General features: G+C 43.8%; 1 protein-coding gene and 2 long non-coding RNA genes across 3 annotated transcripts; 2 read left to right on the forward strand and 1 right to left on the reverse strand.

The window, feature by feature from the left end:
* The first annotated feature begins 125 nt into the window (after positions 1–125).
* LSM3 (LSM3 homolog, U6 small nuclear RNA and mRNA degradation associated) lies at positions 126–4161 on the forward strand. Its single transcript, XM_081854067.1, has 4 exons — positions 126–247; positions 1168–1278; positions 3371–3466; positions 3794–4161. The coding sequence occupies exons 1-4, from the start codon at positions 227–229 to the stop codon at positions 3872–3874; spliced, it is 309 nt and encodes a 102-aa protein (XP_081710193.1). The 5' UTR covers positions 126–226; the 3' UTR covers positions 3875–4161.
* Positions 4162–4294: 133 nt separating this feature from the next.
* LOC309337444 lies at positions 4295–15907 on the reverse strand. The gene is made up of 3 exons (XR_014154307.1): positions 15865–15907; positions 15161–15362; positions 4295–6557 (listed from the first exon to the last, which is right to left on the reverse strand). It is a non-coding gene; the product is annotated as an uncharacterized lncRNA (long non-coding RNA).
* LOC309337449 lies at positions 9299–19091 on the forward strand. The gene is made up of 3 exons (XR_014154313.1): positions 9299–9921; positions 11367–11466; positions 15213–19091. It is a non-coding gene; the product is annotated as an uncharacterized lncRNA (long non-coding RNA).
* The last annotated feature ends 378 nt before the right edge of the window (positions 19092–19469 follow it).

The raw sequence follows: 19469 nt of genomic DNA on the forward strand, positions 1-19469 counted from the left end.
TGAGCTGAAATCCTTACACTTTTCATTGTTCGCGCTTGTTTCTGAGGCAGGCATGGGGGGGGGGAGCAAAAATAAAATGGTGCTGAGTTGACCCGGAATCTGAAGTGCTGCATGTATGTCTACAGTAAGTCTATACTTTCGCTTGTGCGTGAGCGCGCGCCTGCGTCAATTGCTGCGGGCGGGGCATAAAATCTCGCGAGAAGAGGCTGGAGTTGGCTTTGAAAAAATGGCGGACGAGGTGGACCAGGTGGGTGATGCTGCAGCCGGGGGAGGGTCGCCCTTGAGGGGTCGGCGGGACCCCGTGAGGTGTCGCCGTTGTGCTCTGAGGTGGTGGGTCTCTGGCCTGGCTTAGCCTGCCGAGGTGGGTCGCTAGTTGGACGCAGGTTTCTGCTCCCAGTAGCGAAGGCGACGTCCGGACTGCGCGTTTCATCTTCTCTTTTTTTGTTATTTCGCTTATTTCTGAGAGCGTAATAACGGTAAAGTTGACCTTTGCCCGCCTGTCCCTCCTGGGAAAGCCAGGAGGGGGCGGGGTATAAATAAACAACAATAAGCCCCTAAAATATTACATGTTTTCGTAGTTCTCTCCTGGTAGCTACAAAGTTGTGGTCTGAAGGGCCTCTGCTTTATTCTTCCTTCGTTTCCCCTTCTTCATGCTGTTTTCATTGGCACTGCCGTGCATAGTTAAACTTTGCTGCTATCTTTGGATTATTTTTTTAAATAAAAAACACACCCACAAAACAAAACTTTATTATCAGATGTCACCAAGTGAGGACATTATGCGCATTATTCTTGCTACCTAGTCCGAGAAAAGTGACTATGAACAATCTGTTATTGATTCTTTGTTATTGGAACAGTTTAAACTGGTGAGCCTGGGATATTAGAAAGGGTATCATGACTAGTTGACTGTTTCCTGATATCTCACAGATAGGAGGGATTTGCAATTCACTATTTGTCAGTCATTTTGAAGAGTGCAAACAGGTGGCTTTTAATTCTCTCTGCTCTTGTACTTGAGTTTAGACATTTCAGTAAGGTTGAATAATTGAACAATAAACAATACGGATCAAATATCATCTAATACTAATCTCAGTGGAGTTTTTCCTTGGAATAAATTGTATCCAACGTTTTATCAACTGTATTAAAAAAAACACAAACACTTTTCTCTTATAGCAACAAACCACAAATACTGTAGAAGAGCCCTTGGATCTCATCAGACTCAGTCTTGATGAACGAATTTATGTAAAAATGAGAAATGACCGAGAACTTCGAGGCAGATTACATGTAAGTAAAGCTATATAGAAATGGGGTGCTTGTTAACAGAACCATAAAAATGTGTTTTGGGAGATGTTAAGTTATAATGGTATATTTATGAAACAATGTATAAGTAAATATAAGAATGGAGCAGTGCTGTTACAGTTGTATGAATAAATTGTTATAGTTATATAGATGTTGGATCAAGCAATTCCGTATTTGTTCAAATTGAAGCAATATAGAAACAAATGCTTATATCCAGCAAAGTTAAACTCAGAGTAGATGCACTGAAATTAATGGATTAAAATTAGTAATGTTTATTAATTTCTGAGTAGGTTTAATTTTTTAAAAAATAATTTTTATTAACCGGCCAATCAAATCAAATCACATCACATAAATTCCGAATTACAAAGTTGAATTTTAAATTTTGTTGAGGGAACCCATATTTCAAGATCCGAAGGGGGATTCTGATCATCTTCTTGCCACTGCGTTAATGTCCAAATCAGTCCAAACAAAGTTCATAATTCTACCCAGTCTTATCTTGCTGTTTCCACATCACATCTTGTTCATATATTTTCTCTTTTTTCTTTACGATCTCTTCTGATAGTCTCCTTAAGCCGATAAACACCAATAATAATCCTGTGTGAATTTTTCCGTTCTTCCAATCCTCAAATCAAGATGGTTTCCATATATCATCGCCTTCATAGATAACAGCGCTCTTTCCATCATTAATTACAGAACTGTCGTTCTTAAGTCCCACTGAGGAGTTTCACCCACAATATAAAAACAGCTCTATTTCTCTATTTCTCCTCTCAGACTTAACTCCTCCAACAGAACTTCCCAATATGGCGACGGAATTTTTAACTGCGTCATTCCAAAGCCCTTATACATTCCACGCTCTTCTTAAAATATGCTTTGGTTCGAAAGTTTATCTCCACACAGCCTTAAATCCACAGCTTAAGTCCTTAAAACGACATTTCTGACTTGGGGGGGGGGGGAATTCTTGTTTAATCACATAAGAGAAAGAAAGGAAAGTTTTTTCCCCCTCCCCCATCAGTCCCTTTGCCATACCGAGTCTTGGCGTATCTTCTCATGATTTATACTTGTTCCTCCAACGCGTCTTGTTTCATCAGAGATCTCTTCTGTTAGCAGTCTTTACTCCCCCTTCTTCCTTGAGATATGTGCATTCGCTTCATCCAAATTGTTTCTTTTGAAGTTCTTGCAGCTAGTGGCGCGGATTAGAGACGGCGTCCAGGAGCGCCGAAATCCCACAGGAGGGCATTGTGCCTAGTGCCCCCATCCCTACAAATTCGGGGGTGATATAGGGCACAGCAGGCAAGGGCAGTCCCCCACCACAGTCCTGGGGGGTGGGGTAGGGAGGCTATTTACTCCCATCACAGCCTCCAATTTACCTCGTGTGGGTCGGAGACCTCACCTAGAGTACTGTGTCCAGTTCTGGGCACCACAGTTCAAGAAGGACACTGACAAACTGGAACGTGTCCAGAGGAGGGCAACCAAAATGGTCAAAGGCCTGGAAACGATGCCTTATGAAGAACGGCTAAGGGAGCTGGGCATGTTTAGCCTGGAGAAGAGGAGGTTAAGGGGTGATAGGATAGCCATGTTCAAATATATAAAAGGATGTCACATAGAGGAGGGAGAAAGGTTGTTTTCTGCTGCTCCAGAGAAGCGGATACGGAGCAATGGTTCCAAACTACAAGAAAAAAGATTCCACCTAAACATTAGGAAGAGCTTCCTGACAGTAAGAGCTGTTCGACAGTGGACTTTGCTGCCAAGGAGTGTGGTGGAGTCTCCTTCTTTGGAGGTCTTTAAGCAGAGGCTTGACAACCAGGAGTGCTCAGGAGTGCTCTGATGGTGTTTCCTGCTTGGCAGGGGGTTGGACTCGATGGCCCTTGTGGTCTCTTCCAACTCTATGATTCTATGATGTTATTGTCAGCCATCTTCTGATGCGCCCCTAGTGGTCCCTGAATTTCTGAGTAGGTTTAACATTAGATATAATCCAAAATACTAGTAGCAGAAGTTTTCAGATCTGTGTATTTGAGCTACAATGTTTAAGAAATATACTGCCACAAGCACAAAAATTAAACTACTCTCGCTTCCACAGGCTTATGACCAGCACTTAAATATGATTTTGGGTGATGTTGAGGAGACAGTGACAACAATAGAAATTGATGAAGAAACCTATGAAGAGATTTATAAAGTAAGAACTTGTTAATACTTAAAGCTCCAAATGCTCTTTCAGATATGCAATGATGTCTAGATGAATATAAATTAAATATTTTTTGCTTACAAGATCAGTATACCTACTTGACTTATAACATTAAGTAAATTTTAACCAGAGTAAAATCTAAAGCATTGTTTTAACCATAGTGATTACTTCATTGTAAAAGTAGGACACTTAAATATAGATTCATTCCCCCAAAATGTGATTATTGTACCATATGAATTTATAATAATTATGCTAATCTTTGCAACTATTTTTACATTCTCACTGGATGTAGCCTGTACTGCTTTTTTTCATTCACAGTCTACCAAAAGGAATATTCCGATGCTGTTTGTCCGAGGAGATGGAGTTGTACTTGTAGCTCCTCCACTGAGGGTTGGCTGAAACCATGGAAAAAATGGTCATTGTTTAGAAAATGTTGGACCTCTGGACACTGTCTTCTGATACCCTTAAACATTAAGATTCTGCCCTTAATTCTGAAAGACCATCCAAACCTGATTGTTGTGAAGGCGTAAGATCATTTGGCATATAAGTTGATATAAGGGTTTTTTTCTGAAATAACTTAAGTGCAGGTGTCGTTATGTTTCAAATCAGTGGATATAACAATTTTAGTTGCGCTTGTGGCCGCTGATCTTTTTTTAAAGAAATAAATCTGTTTGGGTTTTTTTGTATGTATGTGTTTATAAGCACTTTTCCCATTTAACATGTGTCTCGTTATTGCTGCATTATTTGCTTGGTTACCATTGACAGTATCTGGTACAAATGAGACAGGATTGCAATGAGTATTTTCTGTTTACACCATGCTATTCCAATGACTTGAGTGGCCTACATGCATGAAGTGTGTATGCTTCAATAATGGTAACCTTTTGAGGAAGAGTTCTAAGTTGCTGATTATAAACCTATGCAAATCTTAGTGGGGAAGTGGACCCCAGAGTCCAAGAAACTGTCATTGTCTCATCACCCACAGTTACATTTGCACTGTGTCCACATTTGGTCATTCATCTGTATACAAGTCCCTGTTTCCACATGTGCTTTGGGCACCTTCATCCACACATTAACACTTTCAATTTTATACTTCCAGAATCTTTCTCAATGTATCCCACCCACACTACTGGGGTGTGCTTGATGGGATATTTGTGCTAAGACTTCCTCCTTCACCATAAGTGCTGGAATCCTGAAGTCTGTTATGAGCTTGCACCCAGGTATTTGTTTAGCTGTGTGTGTACCTTTGTTTTATTTCTTTTTTAAATAGAAGTTTTCTAATATACCAGACTTTCACAAAAAGGGTGGAGGGTGGAGGGTGTTGCTCAAAACCAGGGGACCTAAAGTCCGGTGTGGGTATGTGTGTAGGTATCAGTTGATTTCTCTGAATGCACCTTTTAAAAAGTTTTCTAATACCATATTTGCACAAAAAGATGATGGCCTCACTCCAGAAAATATTTGGAGTTGCTAGCATGAAATGCTTCCACTTCCTTTCTTCCCCTTTTCATTTCCTATCTTCTGTAGTTGCAAGGGCAGTTTTAATTTTTCGTACAGCTGGTCTCATGCAAGAGCATTTCTGTGCAAAAGAGCTATTTATAGAATCCCAATGTTGTGAATGTGCCTTCAGCAACAGCTGGTGGAAAAGGGCAGGCGCCATCCTTTCCCTTGGGGTGAAGGAAACAGGGAGTGGGTGGTGTGGGAAAAGATGACACTAGAGAAATGTCACCAAACATGTAAAACCCACACCCAGTGCATCTACAGTCAGAAAACATGTAATTTTATTTTGAAATATTAAAACAAATTTAGTGTGTGTGTGCTTGCAGGCTGCCAAGAGGGTGTTATGTGGCTAAAAAAGGTAAAGGTAAAGGACCCCTGACAGTTAAGTCCTGGGGTTGTGGCGCTCATCTTGCTTTACAAGCTGAGGGAGCCGGCATTTGTCTGCAGACAGTTTTTCCGGGTCATGTGGCCAGCATGACTAAGCCACTTCTGGCGCAGCGGAACACCGAAACCAGAGCAGTACATGGAAACACTGTTTACCTTCCTGCTGGAGTGGTACCTTTTTATCTACTTGCACTTTTTGGCGTGCTTTTGAACTGCTAGTTTGGCAGGAGCTGGGACCGAGCAACGGGAGCTCACCCTGTGGATTCAAACCGCCGACTTTCTGATTGGCAAGCCCAAGAGGCTTCATAGTTTGGACCACAGCACCACCTGCATTCCACCCACTCCAGTGCGGAAGAGCCCTAGCTTGGTGAAAATATGGGTTGCAAGCAGTTGAAACAAAGCAAGTATGTTAGAAGCTTTCATATAATGAAATGGCTTGACTTGATACAGCAGTTGCTAATTGGCGCTATGATCGCTTAACTTTTTAATATTGGCTTGTTAAGTGTATCCTTTTTGGCATCTGGCAATATGTGCTTTCATTTCCCACAAATTCTAGCACCACGAAAAGTCACTTTCATTCTTTGCCTATGACATTGTATGGCTTCTGCCTTTGCAGCTCAGCAAATCTTCACTGAACACTAGATGGTGCTGCCTGCATTAAGATCTCACTTAATCAGTAATGTGACTTGCTTGATAGTTATCGGTAATGTAACACAATGTACTATGAGACCCAAGTATTTTCATCAAATTAAGTCATTTTGTTTCTAATGAAAGGTTCATAATGTGCAGTCCTAAGTGGGTAGTTGCAACGTGCTGAATAGTAATGCTTAAAGAACCAAATGTTTCTCAATACCAGTGGCTTTGTTAAGAAAAGAATCCTGGTTAAGTACCATTATACTTTATCAGCTTTATTAAATGTTACGTTGCCTGGGATAGTATTACTCTTCATGTCCCCAGTTGCATACTGATTCCTTGGGGGAAGTGGGGGTAGGAGGAAGAAGAAACTAAAAGGCATGTGGGGGATCTGTTTCCCAATGAATTTCATAGCTCTCAAATATTTGGAGGTTTTTGTTAATGCTGCCTAACTACAAGGATTGGCCTTCTGATTCATCACAGTGCTTGTACAGTAAGGCAGCACCAGCAGTCCAGTACTTTGAGTGGGGTTGAAATGGATCTTCAGGGTACATCCTTTGTTCTGTGGCTGCTGAAATGAAAAGGGTAACATTGTCTTAGTTATCAGCCTTGGAAATAAGGGCTACATAGAGTAACCCCCCTAACCCCCCCCAAAAAGACCTGCTGAACCCAAATTACTTGAAATGTCTATCCAAAAGATCATGACTTCACACTGACATTCTCAAATTGAACTCAGTTTCATAATATAGCTCTACCTTTTCATCACGGGTTACTAACCTGATTTTTGTCCAGGGTTGCATACTTCTAGGGCAGTGATGAAACACCTGTGGTCCGCCAAGGGCTCAAACATAAGATTTGGCTGTATATATTGTGTAACCACAAAGGTGCAATTGCATCCAATCTGCAGAGATGCTTGAAGTAACTAATCTGATTGAGTAACATGACAGATTTGTATTAAACAGCTTCTGAAGGATGTGTGTTGAACATGTAAGATGCAGCTGGACACAATTTTCATGCATATGGAAAAGAGGTTCTTGAGTCTAAATTACCTTACTGGAGCTGCTTCACTTGCACACAGGAATCAACAAGGCGTGGAAGCTCTTAATGGTGGTTTGGGCCCTCTATTAAGTGAATATACTGCAACAGCAAATTTTCTCAACAGCTGTGCTACCGAAGAGCCAGCTTAGCTCAAAACTCTGGAAAACGTCTAAACAGCTGCTTCATATAATAAAAGATGTACACTTCATCTACTATGTCAGCTATTCTTAGTGAAGATTATATGGTCAAATTTCATGTGTGGAAAAACCCAGTTAGTTGCCGCTTTGATTCAGAGTATTCGCACTAGAGTCAGTGTGGTGGAATGGTTAGTATGTTGGATTTGTATTCGGGGGAGGGGGGAGAGAGAGAGAGAACTTGAGTTTTGATTCCCGTTTGGCTCATTCAGTCATCTTGGATTAGACCAACAGAGTGACTAACCCGCCCCATTGAGAGACTGTGATGCCGTCAAATAATCATGAGTAATAAGTTGGCATTAACACAGAAATGGCTGGTGATCCAGGCCATGAATGTTGGGGGCAGGGGCCATTGTTCAATTGTAGATGGTCTCTGACATCTCTATAAGCACCCAAGAGCAAGCTGGGAAAGGCTGTTCCTGAGCCCTTTGGAGCAATGGCTTCTCAAAAAGAAGGTGAATACTATCCACTCTGCTTCTTTACTATTTAGGCTTCTCATGAAGGTATCTTAGTTTTCCCAAGAGAACCAAAACCTGGAAACTAATAAACAGCAAACTAATTTTTGCAAGCTTTTTTGAGAGTAAAATTCAAGAGCTTGATATTTTTAAAAAAAAAAAACTACAAATGCAGCTGTACACCCATGCTTCAATTTGCATAATAAATCATTATTGTATTAACACACTAATATCTGCAGGCGCATCCTAATTTCCTCCAAAGCCCTGATGTAGCAAGTGCTACTCTGAGCATAGATTAGATGGAGTCTGTCTTTGGATATTCCAAAGTGTGGGTTAGACCCTCGGGAGGGCATGTTTTCAAAAATCAATTAACCCTCAGAAACCTCATTTAGATAACGAAGCAGATGCTATTAATCCCATAGTTATGCCTATGTACTCTGGCATTAGATGAATTAGATATGCAGGTGAAAGCCAAAAGAATACTGCAGCAGTTTGCTCATGAGCAAATCTAATCTTGTTCTGATTTTCTGTTTGTCTCAGCCTTGACCTGCACTCTTCTATAAGGGATGCTTTGATTTCTGTGGGTAGCTTGCTTCCAGCAGTGCCCGGTTTTGGCTACTGTGTGGACAACCAGCATAATGATCATTTAGAACATTTTGGAATGGATTATATAATTATATAAATCCTCCACATAGAGTATCTCAGTAATCCTTCCAACAAGTTTGTAAGGTATTTTTTATCCCTGTACTTACAATAGATGGGCTGAAGCATTGGCAGAGATGCCTAGTTTGTCTAGGGCAGAGTGGGACTTGCACTGGGTCCTTCCCAGATGACATTCTTAGCCAATATTCTGTGGCACCAACACTAAGAGCCGACATGTACTTGAAGGCGGGGATGCGAAACCGACAGCCTACGCAGTGGCGGACATTGAGGTCTCAAATTTTAGCAGCGCTCAAATTCAGTGTCCCCTGCCTCTTGCCTTCCATCCTACATCATAGTTGTAGAGGCCCCTTCAGCGCCATCTCAGCTTGGCACCCAGTGCAACCCAACCAGTCATGCTCCCTTAAATCTGTCTCTGACCTAAGGGGTACATGTGGCCATTGGCCTAATTTCAAGTAGGTAGTGAGGATGGGGAAGGGGGGAGGTATTGTGGACCCCAAAAATCATCAAAGAAAACACAGACAGAAAAAAAACACTGCTTTAGATTATTCAGTTCTCTGTGGTTCATCTTTTGTTTCTGATAATATAAAGGTTAGAGACCTAAAAATATGAGGATCCTGGTTATGCCTGTTTTTGTTATTAAGCAGAGGCCCCCAAATTATCAGCGAATCACTGATGGTTTGTACAGCTACAGTGGCGTAGCGTGGGTTGTCAGCATCCGGGGCAAGGCAAGTAATTTGCGCCCCCTAGCCCATGGATTTTAGTAGGGGCAGAGAGCTGCTAGTGTGAGCGTGCCCCCCCCCAGATGTTGTGCCCGGTGCGGCCGGCCCCCCCTGCACCCCCCACACTACGCCACTGTATAGCTAATAGTTTTGTATTGGGTGCTATTTTCAACCAGAGTGTCACCTCACAGGAATACCTCCCCACTGCAGCTTTCCTCCTGAAACCTGGCAGGATTCAGACCCAAAGGAAGGGTGCCATTGCCTGCAAATTTCAGCCAATTCTATCAAAATTAAAGATTTAGCTGTCTTCTTAAAAAAAAAAAAAAGATTTACCATGCATAGCACAAAAGTTTCTGAACCTATTTGTCTGCAATTGGGCAGGCCTTAACCACTCCAAAAGGGATAATATGCCTGCAAATTTCATTCACCTGAAAAGGAAACAAGGTGATAGCTGTTTTTAACTTTCCCAGGAGGTTGTAAATTTCCCATGGCTTGTGAAGAAGACTTGGACAGCCCCTCAGCTGAACAGGGCTGGGCAGCCCATAAAGCGCTTCAGACTGAGGTGGGCTGTTTTCCTAATTGCTTTGAACTGAATTTTGTGGTTGGCGCACACCTGTGGCCTGCAGTGCTTCCTGGTGGTAATGCATCACTGCGGTGCAGCACTGTGTTCACCAGATGGCAATGTTGCACAAAGCTTGCAAGCAGCAGGCCGCTCTCCTAGCGTGAAGCGCAGTCTGCCTGTTCTACACTTCAGCGGAGCCGGAGGAGTTGAAAAGCATGACGAGGCTCAGGCGAGGTCTTGTGGGCTGCAACTGCTGTCTAATCTTCAAGCATAGCTTTGGAATTGGCTTTGGATCATGTGGGATGTGAGTGAAAGCTCTGATGCGCGGAACGCAAAGGGGCTCGTGTTCTCAACCGCATTGTGAAATCCTCTGTGGCAACTTGCGGTGCACTTTAGTGGAGCGGCACAGGGTAATGCCCACACATAAACACTGCAGAAAGCTGCTGCTAGGAGCCTTGAGGACAGAAATCTGTGATCAGCCCATCCAACCTGGTCTGAAGGGAAAACGGCTGGTAGGAGAGGAAGATGTAAACATATATGTGAACCCACGCTTAGCTTCAATAGCAGAGGGCCCCAATTAAGCTTAATTCAACTGTCTGAAGAGTGGGGTGGGGAGTTGTTGTGACAAGTGTTGAGCAATGGCAAAAGAGTGCTCAGCATTGAGACAGGCAGGCTGCTCCTTAGCATGGCTGTCAGTGTGCCAGAACCATGATCAATAGTGGTTACAACGCATACCGTACATTGAATGTGTATTAGAGATATTTAATCCACATTAGAATCCCCAAAGAATCCTGGGAACTGTAGTTTGTGAAAGGTGCAAGGCTTGTGGTTCAGTGAGGGGTAAACTACAGTTTCCAGGATTCTTTGCAGAATACATGGTGTGGATCCCCTACGTTTGCCCCATGACATTATGGACATGGAATTGGAATCATATGGGCAAGGGGGAACGGGCTCCTTTTGAATGCCTAGAAAACAAAAGGGGCAGTGTAATGCCTATTCCTACAGCAGACTGCGGAGAGGATAAGTTTGAGTGTGGAAGCTGGGAAATGGCTGGGGAAGGAAGATAAGGCAGAGTAGGCATTAAGTGGAGAAGGCAGAAAGAATGAAAACTGAGATGCAGATATACTTCAGAAAGTGGAGGAAGGCCAAAGACCAGCAATAGAAATTATTAGGAGGAACATTAACAAGAAATGAAGGGGCCCTACTACACCTGGGATTAATTTTGTGTTTAAACAAGCATGCTTTTTAACCAGGTCGGTTTTAGTTTGGAGGAAAAGCTTTTCCAGTGTGTGTGTGTGTGTGTGTGAGAGAGAGAGAGAGAGAGAGAGAGAGAGAGAGAGAGAGAGATCTGGCGCATGCTCCTGATTCTGCTTTCTATAGAGAATAGGTCCTTCCTTGCTGCTCCCTGCCCAAAATGCTGTTTACTGTGAGCGGCATTTTCAAGGGCAAACAGCAGCCAGGCAGGGGGCAATTCTCAGCAGCAAACCTGTGCCAGTGGGTGGGTTTCCAAGCTTCTCAAGCACTTTTTCTTTAACATTAAATGCAACCAGGCTCAGGGACCTTTCTTAAACACAAGAATAATATTGCATCTGGTTGGCTGTGGGAGAGCCTGTCTGTTTATCCATAACTGAGGACCACAGAAAGCCAGAGCTGTGCACCTAGAAGTCCAGGAAACACAGTGCCAAATCTACAAAATTAGCCACAAGGGCAACCAGTCTACCATACCACCAACCTCCCACTCTCCTGCAGGCGGGCCAGAGACACCTGTAAAGTTATAAATAGAGTCTGGATGGAAGGAGGGGCCTTCTTACAGGTGGATTGGGCAGAGATAGCCATGTCATATAGCAAGGTAAGGTAGTGTATTTTGAATGTTATTATTGAGTGGAACCTCTTTCCCTGCCACAGTAACTCATTTCTCTTTCTTCCTCTCCCATCCGCCTGGGCTCCATGCATTACACAGACTCACAAACGGGGGGGGGGGGGGGGCAATCCAGAGAGAGGGAAGAGTCACAAAGCATAGATTTCACAGAATCGTACAGTTGGAAGGGACCCTAGGGATCATTTAGTTCAACCCCCTGCAATGCAGGAATATACACCTGTCCCTTACAGGGATTGAACCTGCAACCTTGGCGATATTAGCACCATGCTCTAACCAACTGAGTGCACCAGTCGAGTGCTACACTTTTAACATTTTTGGGGGAGGAGGGAGGTGCTGGTACTGTGTACCCTTGAGTACCCTCAGAAAAAAAGCACTCACTGCAGCAGTGTCCACATTGCTGCCACCCTAGCCTTCCACCCAGGATCTATGTCCTCTTTTGCTCTCTCCCCCCTCAATCTGAGCTTGCAGAAACATCCAAAGCCTCCTGCTTTTTCAGGGCAGTTATTTTTCAAGGCTTCCCTGGATCAGGTTTCATCTGGCTCAAGCTGTCTTTCTCCCACAGTTTCCCCCCTTTGTGCCTTTCTTGGCTTTGGGTGGTTCTTCTCTAGAACAACTGACAAATCACTCTGGCAATGACATCATCACCTCAATGGATTCTGTGTTGTTTTCTTTCTTTTTTTTAAGAATGTAGTTTTCTTTACAAATAAGAGGCTTTGCTAATTAATGGGATTTGGAAGACTGGATTAAGGACAAGAAGTTCTTGGTGCATTCATGCTGCCAGGCCCCATATACGTGGGTAGACTTTTATGGGCAATTGTGTGTGGGGGCGTATTCTTCCCAAGATTTCTATCCGTTTTAGCCCTCTTTACTTTCTCGCTTTAGAACCTTGCATTGCGCACAAACCCCAGGGGAGAGTCATGGTCGCACAACCTTGCGTCGTGACTCAACATCCCGTTACATTTGTTAATCGATTTAAACGCATGCCAGTTTTAAGTTGCATCTAAGCAGAGCAAGGAGTACAGCCTCTTAAACTGAAAAAAGACGCAGTTCTTTTCTTGCTTTTTAAAATAACCACGCTGTTACTTCCTTTGGGGTTTGCCTTTTCCGCTCGTCATATGCATCAGCGTATCAGGATATGTTTTCTGAGCAGCACTCTGCTAAAAACAAAAAGCGCAAATGGAAAGAATCGCTGTGGTCTTTTCAAGCGCTGTGGTGGCCACCAGATGCAGTCTCCTCACCACATCTCCTTCCAGATGTGTCGGACGGAAACCCTCCTTGCAGCACATTAGGGACATGAGGGACAGTAGAGGATTAGACTCTCAGGGTTGTGGGTTCAAGGCCTCCCCCCCACCCCAGATTCCTGCATTGCAGCGGCTTGGGCCATATGACCCTTTCCAACTCTACAGTTCTGTGATTTCTCCCCGCATTTCTTCAGAGGGGGGTCTTCCATCACAGAGAAGACTGGCAGCAGTAATGTTTTTGAATAGCCATTACTGGAAACCACAGGGTCCTGCTTTCTGGTTTCCCACAGGAATGCTGCAGTGCTGCTGTCCTAGGATGGCCCCACTGTAAAGATAAAGGGACCCCTGACCGTTAGGTCCAGTTGTGGACGACTCTGGGGTTGCGGTGCTCATCTCGCTTTACTGGCCGAGGGAGAAGGCGTACAGCTTCTGGGTCATGTGGCCAGCATGACTAAGCCACTTCTGGCGAATCAGAGCTGCACACAGAAACGCGGTTTACCTTCCCGCCGGAGTGGTACCTATTGATCTACTTGCTCTTTGATGTGCTTTCGAACTGCTAGGTTGGCAGGAGCAGGGACCGAGCAACAGGAGCTCACGCTGTCGTGGGGATTCGAACCACCGACCTTCTGATCAGCAAGCCCAAAGGCCCTACTGTACATGTGCTTTCCCCCCTAATACAACCTAGCATGACACAACCTACCACAACGCTCCTCATGTGATGTTACACTTCTGTATGGGTAAATTTATTTATTACCGAGTAAAGTTTTGAAAGCAAGCCTGAGTACTAAAAGCTTGTGTATTAGTGGGGGGAGGCAATGCAGAGGAGAGAGCGGTCCTCAGAAATGCTTGGAAACTGGAAAGATTGCTATGTCATAGACTGTTGATCATCCCAAAGGGAAACACGTTTCTTAGCCAGCCTGCTGTACAGAGCTTTGCTCCCCCCCCTCCATATATGTGATTTCATAGTTGTTGCATCCCCTCTGCAGTCAGTGGAGCAAAATCCCTGACCCCTTGAACTCTGGGAGGCAGGAGAAAGAGTACTGCTCCAGTTGAGAAATTCCGGCCCCATCTCTAATTATTGCCACTCTTGATCTACATGGCTAGATAAGCACAATTGTTGAATGTTATGGTAAAATGATCTTTGTCTCAAAAAAAGCACAACTCCTTCCTTCTGCCAAATCCTGAAGGCACAATATCTTTGTTCCAAAGTTCAGCCTTGATTGCCAATCTCTAGCTACTCAGAAAAGAATGTTCTGCTTAATTCCCCTCTAAAAGTTGCTCTTCGGAGCTAGCCTGAACTTTGAGTGCACCTGTGAAGGCGCCACTCGCCTGTGTTGCTGCTGGAAACTGTACAGATGGAGTCAAGGGGGGCGGCAGAAACCAGAGTGGGAAATTAAAAGGCTTCATTTCAGAGAGAGAAGGAGAGTTAGCCAGTGCCTTTGTCTCAGCATGAAAAGAGGCACTTGTGGGGCTATTGCTGGTGCCTTGTTTCCTGCGAGTTTAACTTCCAAAATAAGGCTTGAATTCTATGAGCAGGGATTCCAGAGTCTGCAAGTGGAACCTATTAGAGAAAGGGCCTGTGCTTTGCTCTCATGGATCCTGCCCTTTGAGTTGCAGCTTTTCATTGACTTCCCAAAGAATTTGGAATCTTTTGTGGAGAGAGATGGCGATGAAGGAAGCGTTTGACCACTGCTGTTGGAAAGATAATCATGGAAGAGACTCAAGCCCCATAAATATGACCAGGCAGCACCATTGGTGATTCTGCTTCCATTGCCCATATATAGCTTTCTAGAATATGAGAGTTGTAACTCCACTCTGGTTATAATCATATCATGCAGAGAATGTTGCTGTGGACTAGTTCGTTGATCATTGTTTAAGCCAATTTATTTCATGTATTGTTATGGAGTTGTGAGTCACTTTGGGCGGAACCCAGGAGGTAGCATGGTAAATACAGTAAAAATAAAAAACAGTTGGTCAAATCACAGCCTATATAGGTTTCAAAAACAAGTGAACATCATGGGGGGTGGGCTTGAATATTAATTCCACCTTCCTTTGAGGAGCTACATTACAAACCACGTACAGTGGTACCTCAGGTTACAGACACTTCAGGTTACAGATTCCGCTAACCCAGAAATAGTTCCTTGGGTTAAGAACTTCGCTTCAGGATGAGAACAGAAATTGCATGGCGGCGGCACAGCGGCAGCGGCAGGCCCCATTAGCTAAAGTGGTACCTCAGGTTAATAACAGTTTCATGTTAAGAACGGGCCTCCAGAACAAATTAAGTTCTTAACCCAAGGTACCACTGTAGCATGAAACAGATCACGACTGCATTTCCCCCTCTGATTCTTTTTCTGTTTAACTTGGAAGAAGATGAATACTGTAGCTTGTTACTATTTAATAGGTTACAGTTTTAGAGCATTTACCTGCTGGTTTCAACTTGCTGAGATTAAAGTTATTGACATCTTTGGTCTCTAGGGTTGGGGTTTTCTGTGGCCTTGTTGATCTGCAAAGTTCTGAGTCCTGAGTGACGATTACACTGCTATCTCAAAAGCACCGTGCTGATCCATCACAACCTTTTCACATACCCGGTTGTAACTGCTGGCAAAGCCTGGAAGGCACCAAGGCCTAAATGAAGGTAATAAAAGTTTTACATTTCCAAGAAAGAACTCTGTTTTCCCTCAGTTACAGCTTAGCTCTCTTCTCTCCTCCCTTTCAAAGCATATACGTCACTCCCCATACTTCATTCCTGTTATCTTTAATTATCGCCTTTCCAACCTGTCTTATCTCTTCTTCTCCCCCTGCACCTTCCATCTCATTTCATGTGCACTCACAGCTTACCTGCCACAGTCCACTTAAATCATCCTGTGAGTTAGACTGCAATCCTAGCCTCACTTACCTGCGAGCAAGCCCGATTTAATTCCATAGGACTTAGTGCTCAGTGGGCATGGTTAGAATTGCACTGTAAATCTGAGAAACTTGGGCCGAGGCAAATGTGATATTGGCTCCATTTGAGTGACAGCTCCAAGACTGTTGCCCAGCTTGAGGGCATGTGCTTGTTCATCTTTCTAGCTGCTTTTTCAACAAGGCTGGTGTGGGGTGCAATATAAACTTCTATATACCTGCTTACCTTCTTGTTCTTGCATAAATTCTCCACTCCTTTCTTAACTGTGGTGAAGGAAAAAGGTCAGCACAAGTCTGAAGCACACTTAATACTAACCAGGGTTCCTCATTCAACCAGGATTTGAAACGGCATTTTAACACTGAGTTCACGTCCAAATTAGACAGGAATGCTGGACTGCATTAACTGCTCTTAAGGTCAGTGCCTTATGTGAGAGGCGAAAGAGGTCACATTCCAGAAGCAAGTTCTAGGTATTTTGGCAGCAGTTGAGAGGGAGGTTTATATCTGCGCTGCCCCTTTGTATCTTTTTGCTGCCACACAGGCCAGCACAGCTATCCTTCCAGAGTTTGTCCAATATTTACACTAGGGAGAATAACGTGGGTGTTTTTTTTTTCATAATAAGCTGGTAACTTCAGTTCAGAGTAAATGAGTGACCCATGCCAAGCAGGATTAGTTAATAGCTGAGTGAACTACAGACCCAAGTCTTGTGAATGCCAAAAGAGTGTTGTAGTCATTTAACCCTGTTGGCTGAAGTTCAGTTCGTCAATAAACAAAGTCCAACGCCACTCATTTTATCTCACTGTAGATTAGACTTCCCTTTGACGTTGCTCCAAAATACAGAGATTTGCCTTCTTTGGAATCTGGTATGTCAGCGATAAAAAATATTGATGGATATCCAAATATTATGGTGACGTTGGTCATTCAAAATGCACCTAAACAACAAGAACTTAAAGGAGCCTGCGTTCGACACACAGCTGCATCATATATAGATGCCTTTACCAAAATCAGTTCTGAAATTGCCACATGGCACGGCAATGTTATGCAGTGTGGCACTGTTATTTTGTCGAGTTGCACAAGGAAAGGACAGCTCACGCAAGTGGTCTTTCCCTTCCCTACTTCCCCCTTGCAGCCCCATATAATTCCTTCCCCCAAAGCCTCTCCTCAGGGTGGGAGACTATCTGATGGGGCTGGCCCACCCAGGAGGCAAGGTGAGGCAACTGCCTCAGGTGGCAGGTTCCACAGGAGTAGCAGCTCTGGCCTCTGAGAAATATATCACCCATTGCTGCCGCCACTGTCACAGTAGCAGTGCTCCTCAGAGGCCAGACCTGCCTCCTCCTAGGCAGCCGCCCACCATGTCATTTCCACAGAGATCCCTTGTCAGGGACTTCTGGGGCAAATGGTGGGGGCTGCCTTCTGGGTCTCCTGAGCTTTGCGCCCACCCAGGGTGATTCAGAGTGCCCCCCACGACCTTTGATCCCCACTTCAGCCTGCAGGGAAGGATGATTTGCCCCCGCCCCCATTTATGATGTTGATCATCTTCCCTGACTTGGGGGATGGCGCCATTTTGTGGTTCACTTCAGGTGCCAAAAAGGCTTGGGCCAGCCCTGCTTTCTGAACGTTATCGGCTGCATCTTATCAAGCTGCTAAGGGTGGAAATTGCCCAAAATCAAGTGGAAGAATCTTGCACTTGGATACAGCCCATAGTGTGCTTTTTTCTGTTTGGTTTTTACCTGACCATTTTGCTGTGCTGGTGCAGTGCCATGATTTTATCCACTGTTTTGTTTCTGTTTTTCTGTCTGTCTTTTTTTCTGTTGGTGGTTGTACTTTTCAAGTTGCTATTTTAAAAATACTGTTTTAATTATTTCAGTTTTGTTATTCTCGTGAACCGATTTGAGAACCTCACTGCTTGAAAACATGGCATGCTCTAAAGAAATAAACACGCTGCTTTTCAAGGAAGTCAATTCATGCCATTCACCTGTTAATCATCAAGTGTACGCTCATCAAGCACAGAAAAACTGCACGATGTCCTTGGATAAGAAGATAGGAGGCCGTCTCTTTCTTCAGCTCAGATTATTTGTCCGTCTGTCGCAGTGTTGCCTCCTCTGACTCATGGTGGATCACTGCTGCTCTCACATAGGCCTTCCCCATCACCCACTGCCCGATTCTCTGTTTAACTGGTGATGCCAGGATTTGACCCAGGAGCTTCTACAGTGCAACACAAGTGCTCCCTCACTGAGCTACGCTCCATAGGAATCAAGCCCAAGGGTTAGATGCATTATCTATGTACTTTTAGGATATATGTCACAATTTGTTCTCCAGATTATGGGAAGGTGCCAGAAGCAATGAAACTTGTCCCCGGCTCCCACTTGGCCCCACTTCAGTCCTCCAGGCACTGCCTGTCTATTATAGAGACAAGCACTAAAAAACTGATAATGTGACTTTTCTAAGCATGCATAAGGAAAATGGTTGGAACTGAGCTTAAGTTCATTTAACTGGAGATACTGGGGATTGAACCTGGGACTTCTGCATGTCAAGCATGTGCTCTATCTCTGAGGTTTTTTTCCTTCTAGCATCCCATTGTATGCAGCATTATACTGACCAAATCATTATGCAGTAATTCAAAGCAGTGACATATTCACTGAGTTTGCATCTGTATAGTTTCTGGCCTAGGATGGTATCAGCTCATCCTTCAAGGATAAAACAAATAGCCAAACCATTATTGGAAATAGCTACTTAAATGATGCATTAACAGCAGCATTCTTCCCATCCTTAAATCCTAAAACGGGCAAGGAGAAGAAAGTATCTTCAACCTCTTAACAGTCCCACAGACTGGAATTAGTAGCTGTTAGATCAAATTGCTCAGATTTTCTGGCTAAGAGGCTCAATTCCCACACCACATGTATCCCAGATGTTTCTTTTCAGCAGTGCATTTCTCTCCTGCCACAAGCTCAGAAGCTCCCAATTTAGACACTTCAGGCTTGTTCCTGCTCTCTCTCTCTTTGTCAGTTTACATATGATTAAAACCTGTGGGATTTTTTTTAGCATCTCTCTCCCACACCTTTTCTAATCCTAAAAGAATTCAGCCTCTGTATGAGTCCTGTAAAACCATGGTTACAACCAACTTCTTTCAGAAGCATGAGTCATCGCTGCTCACCATCACACCGACATTTCTCAATCCCATCCCACATTGCCGCTTTTAGACACTGGAGTGACTCCACCAACATTGTTCTGCTGTCAGGTTCTGCTGGATCTGTGACACCTTCAGGTTTAGGGGGGGACTTCACCTGAAACGCCCTCAGTGGACTTACATCCCCTTCCTCTTACCACCAGACTGGGCTCTTCTCACAACTGTCATAGCTGCCCATTTTCTCACCCTGTTTCTGTAAGCAGGGGCAGATCTGCTATGAAACAAATCCCAGGGGGACCCCAGAAGGAACTTAAGTCCATACTGCTTTTTTTTAACCAATTTTTTGTTGTGTATATTTCAACAATCCCAAAGCTTGAGGGTCAGCAGCACAGATGTTGTAAAGGTTGTTGTAAACAACTCCACTGAAGAAGATAACAGTGGTTACCCAGACCTTGTTGCTGGTTGCAAAACGGGGCCCAAAACAGTTCAAGCTTCTTCTTTTTTATATAGTTTATTTTTGGGGTTTTTTAGTTTCCAATCACAAAGGAAGCAAGCAAGATATAATCAATAAATCTCCTTTGACTTCCCTCCTCCCCTTTCATGGGGCCTTATGTCATCCTTTTCTCCTGCATCTCATCTGTTACTCCAGTTCCATCAATTTTAACCAATTTTTAACCAATTTTAACCAATTTTTTGTTGTGTATAT

Source organism: Podarcis erhardii, assembly GCF_964252035.2.
Source record: "Podarcis erhardii genome assembly, chromosome: 2".
Classification (NCBI taxonomy): Eukaryota; Metazoa; Chordata; class Lepidosauria; order Squamata; family Lacertidae; genus Podarcis; species Podarcis erhardii.

What these genes read in the sequence shown, in the direction of transcription:
- LSM3 (XM_081854067.1), top strand. Translation starts at nt 227, where the DNA reads ATGGCGGACGAGGTGGACCAG. An exon ending in AACTTCGAGGCAGATTACAT is followed by an intron (nt 1,279 to 3,370) that starts GTAAGTAAAGCT and finishes TCGCTTCCACAG; the next exon opens with GCTTATGACCAGCACTTAAA. An exon ending in CCTATGAAGAGATTTATAAA is followed by an intron (nt 3,467 to 3,793) that starts GTAAGAACTTGT and finishes TTTCATTCACAG; the next exon opens with TCTACCAAAAGGAATATTCC.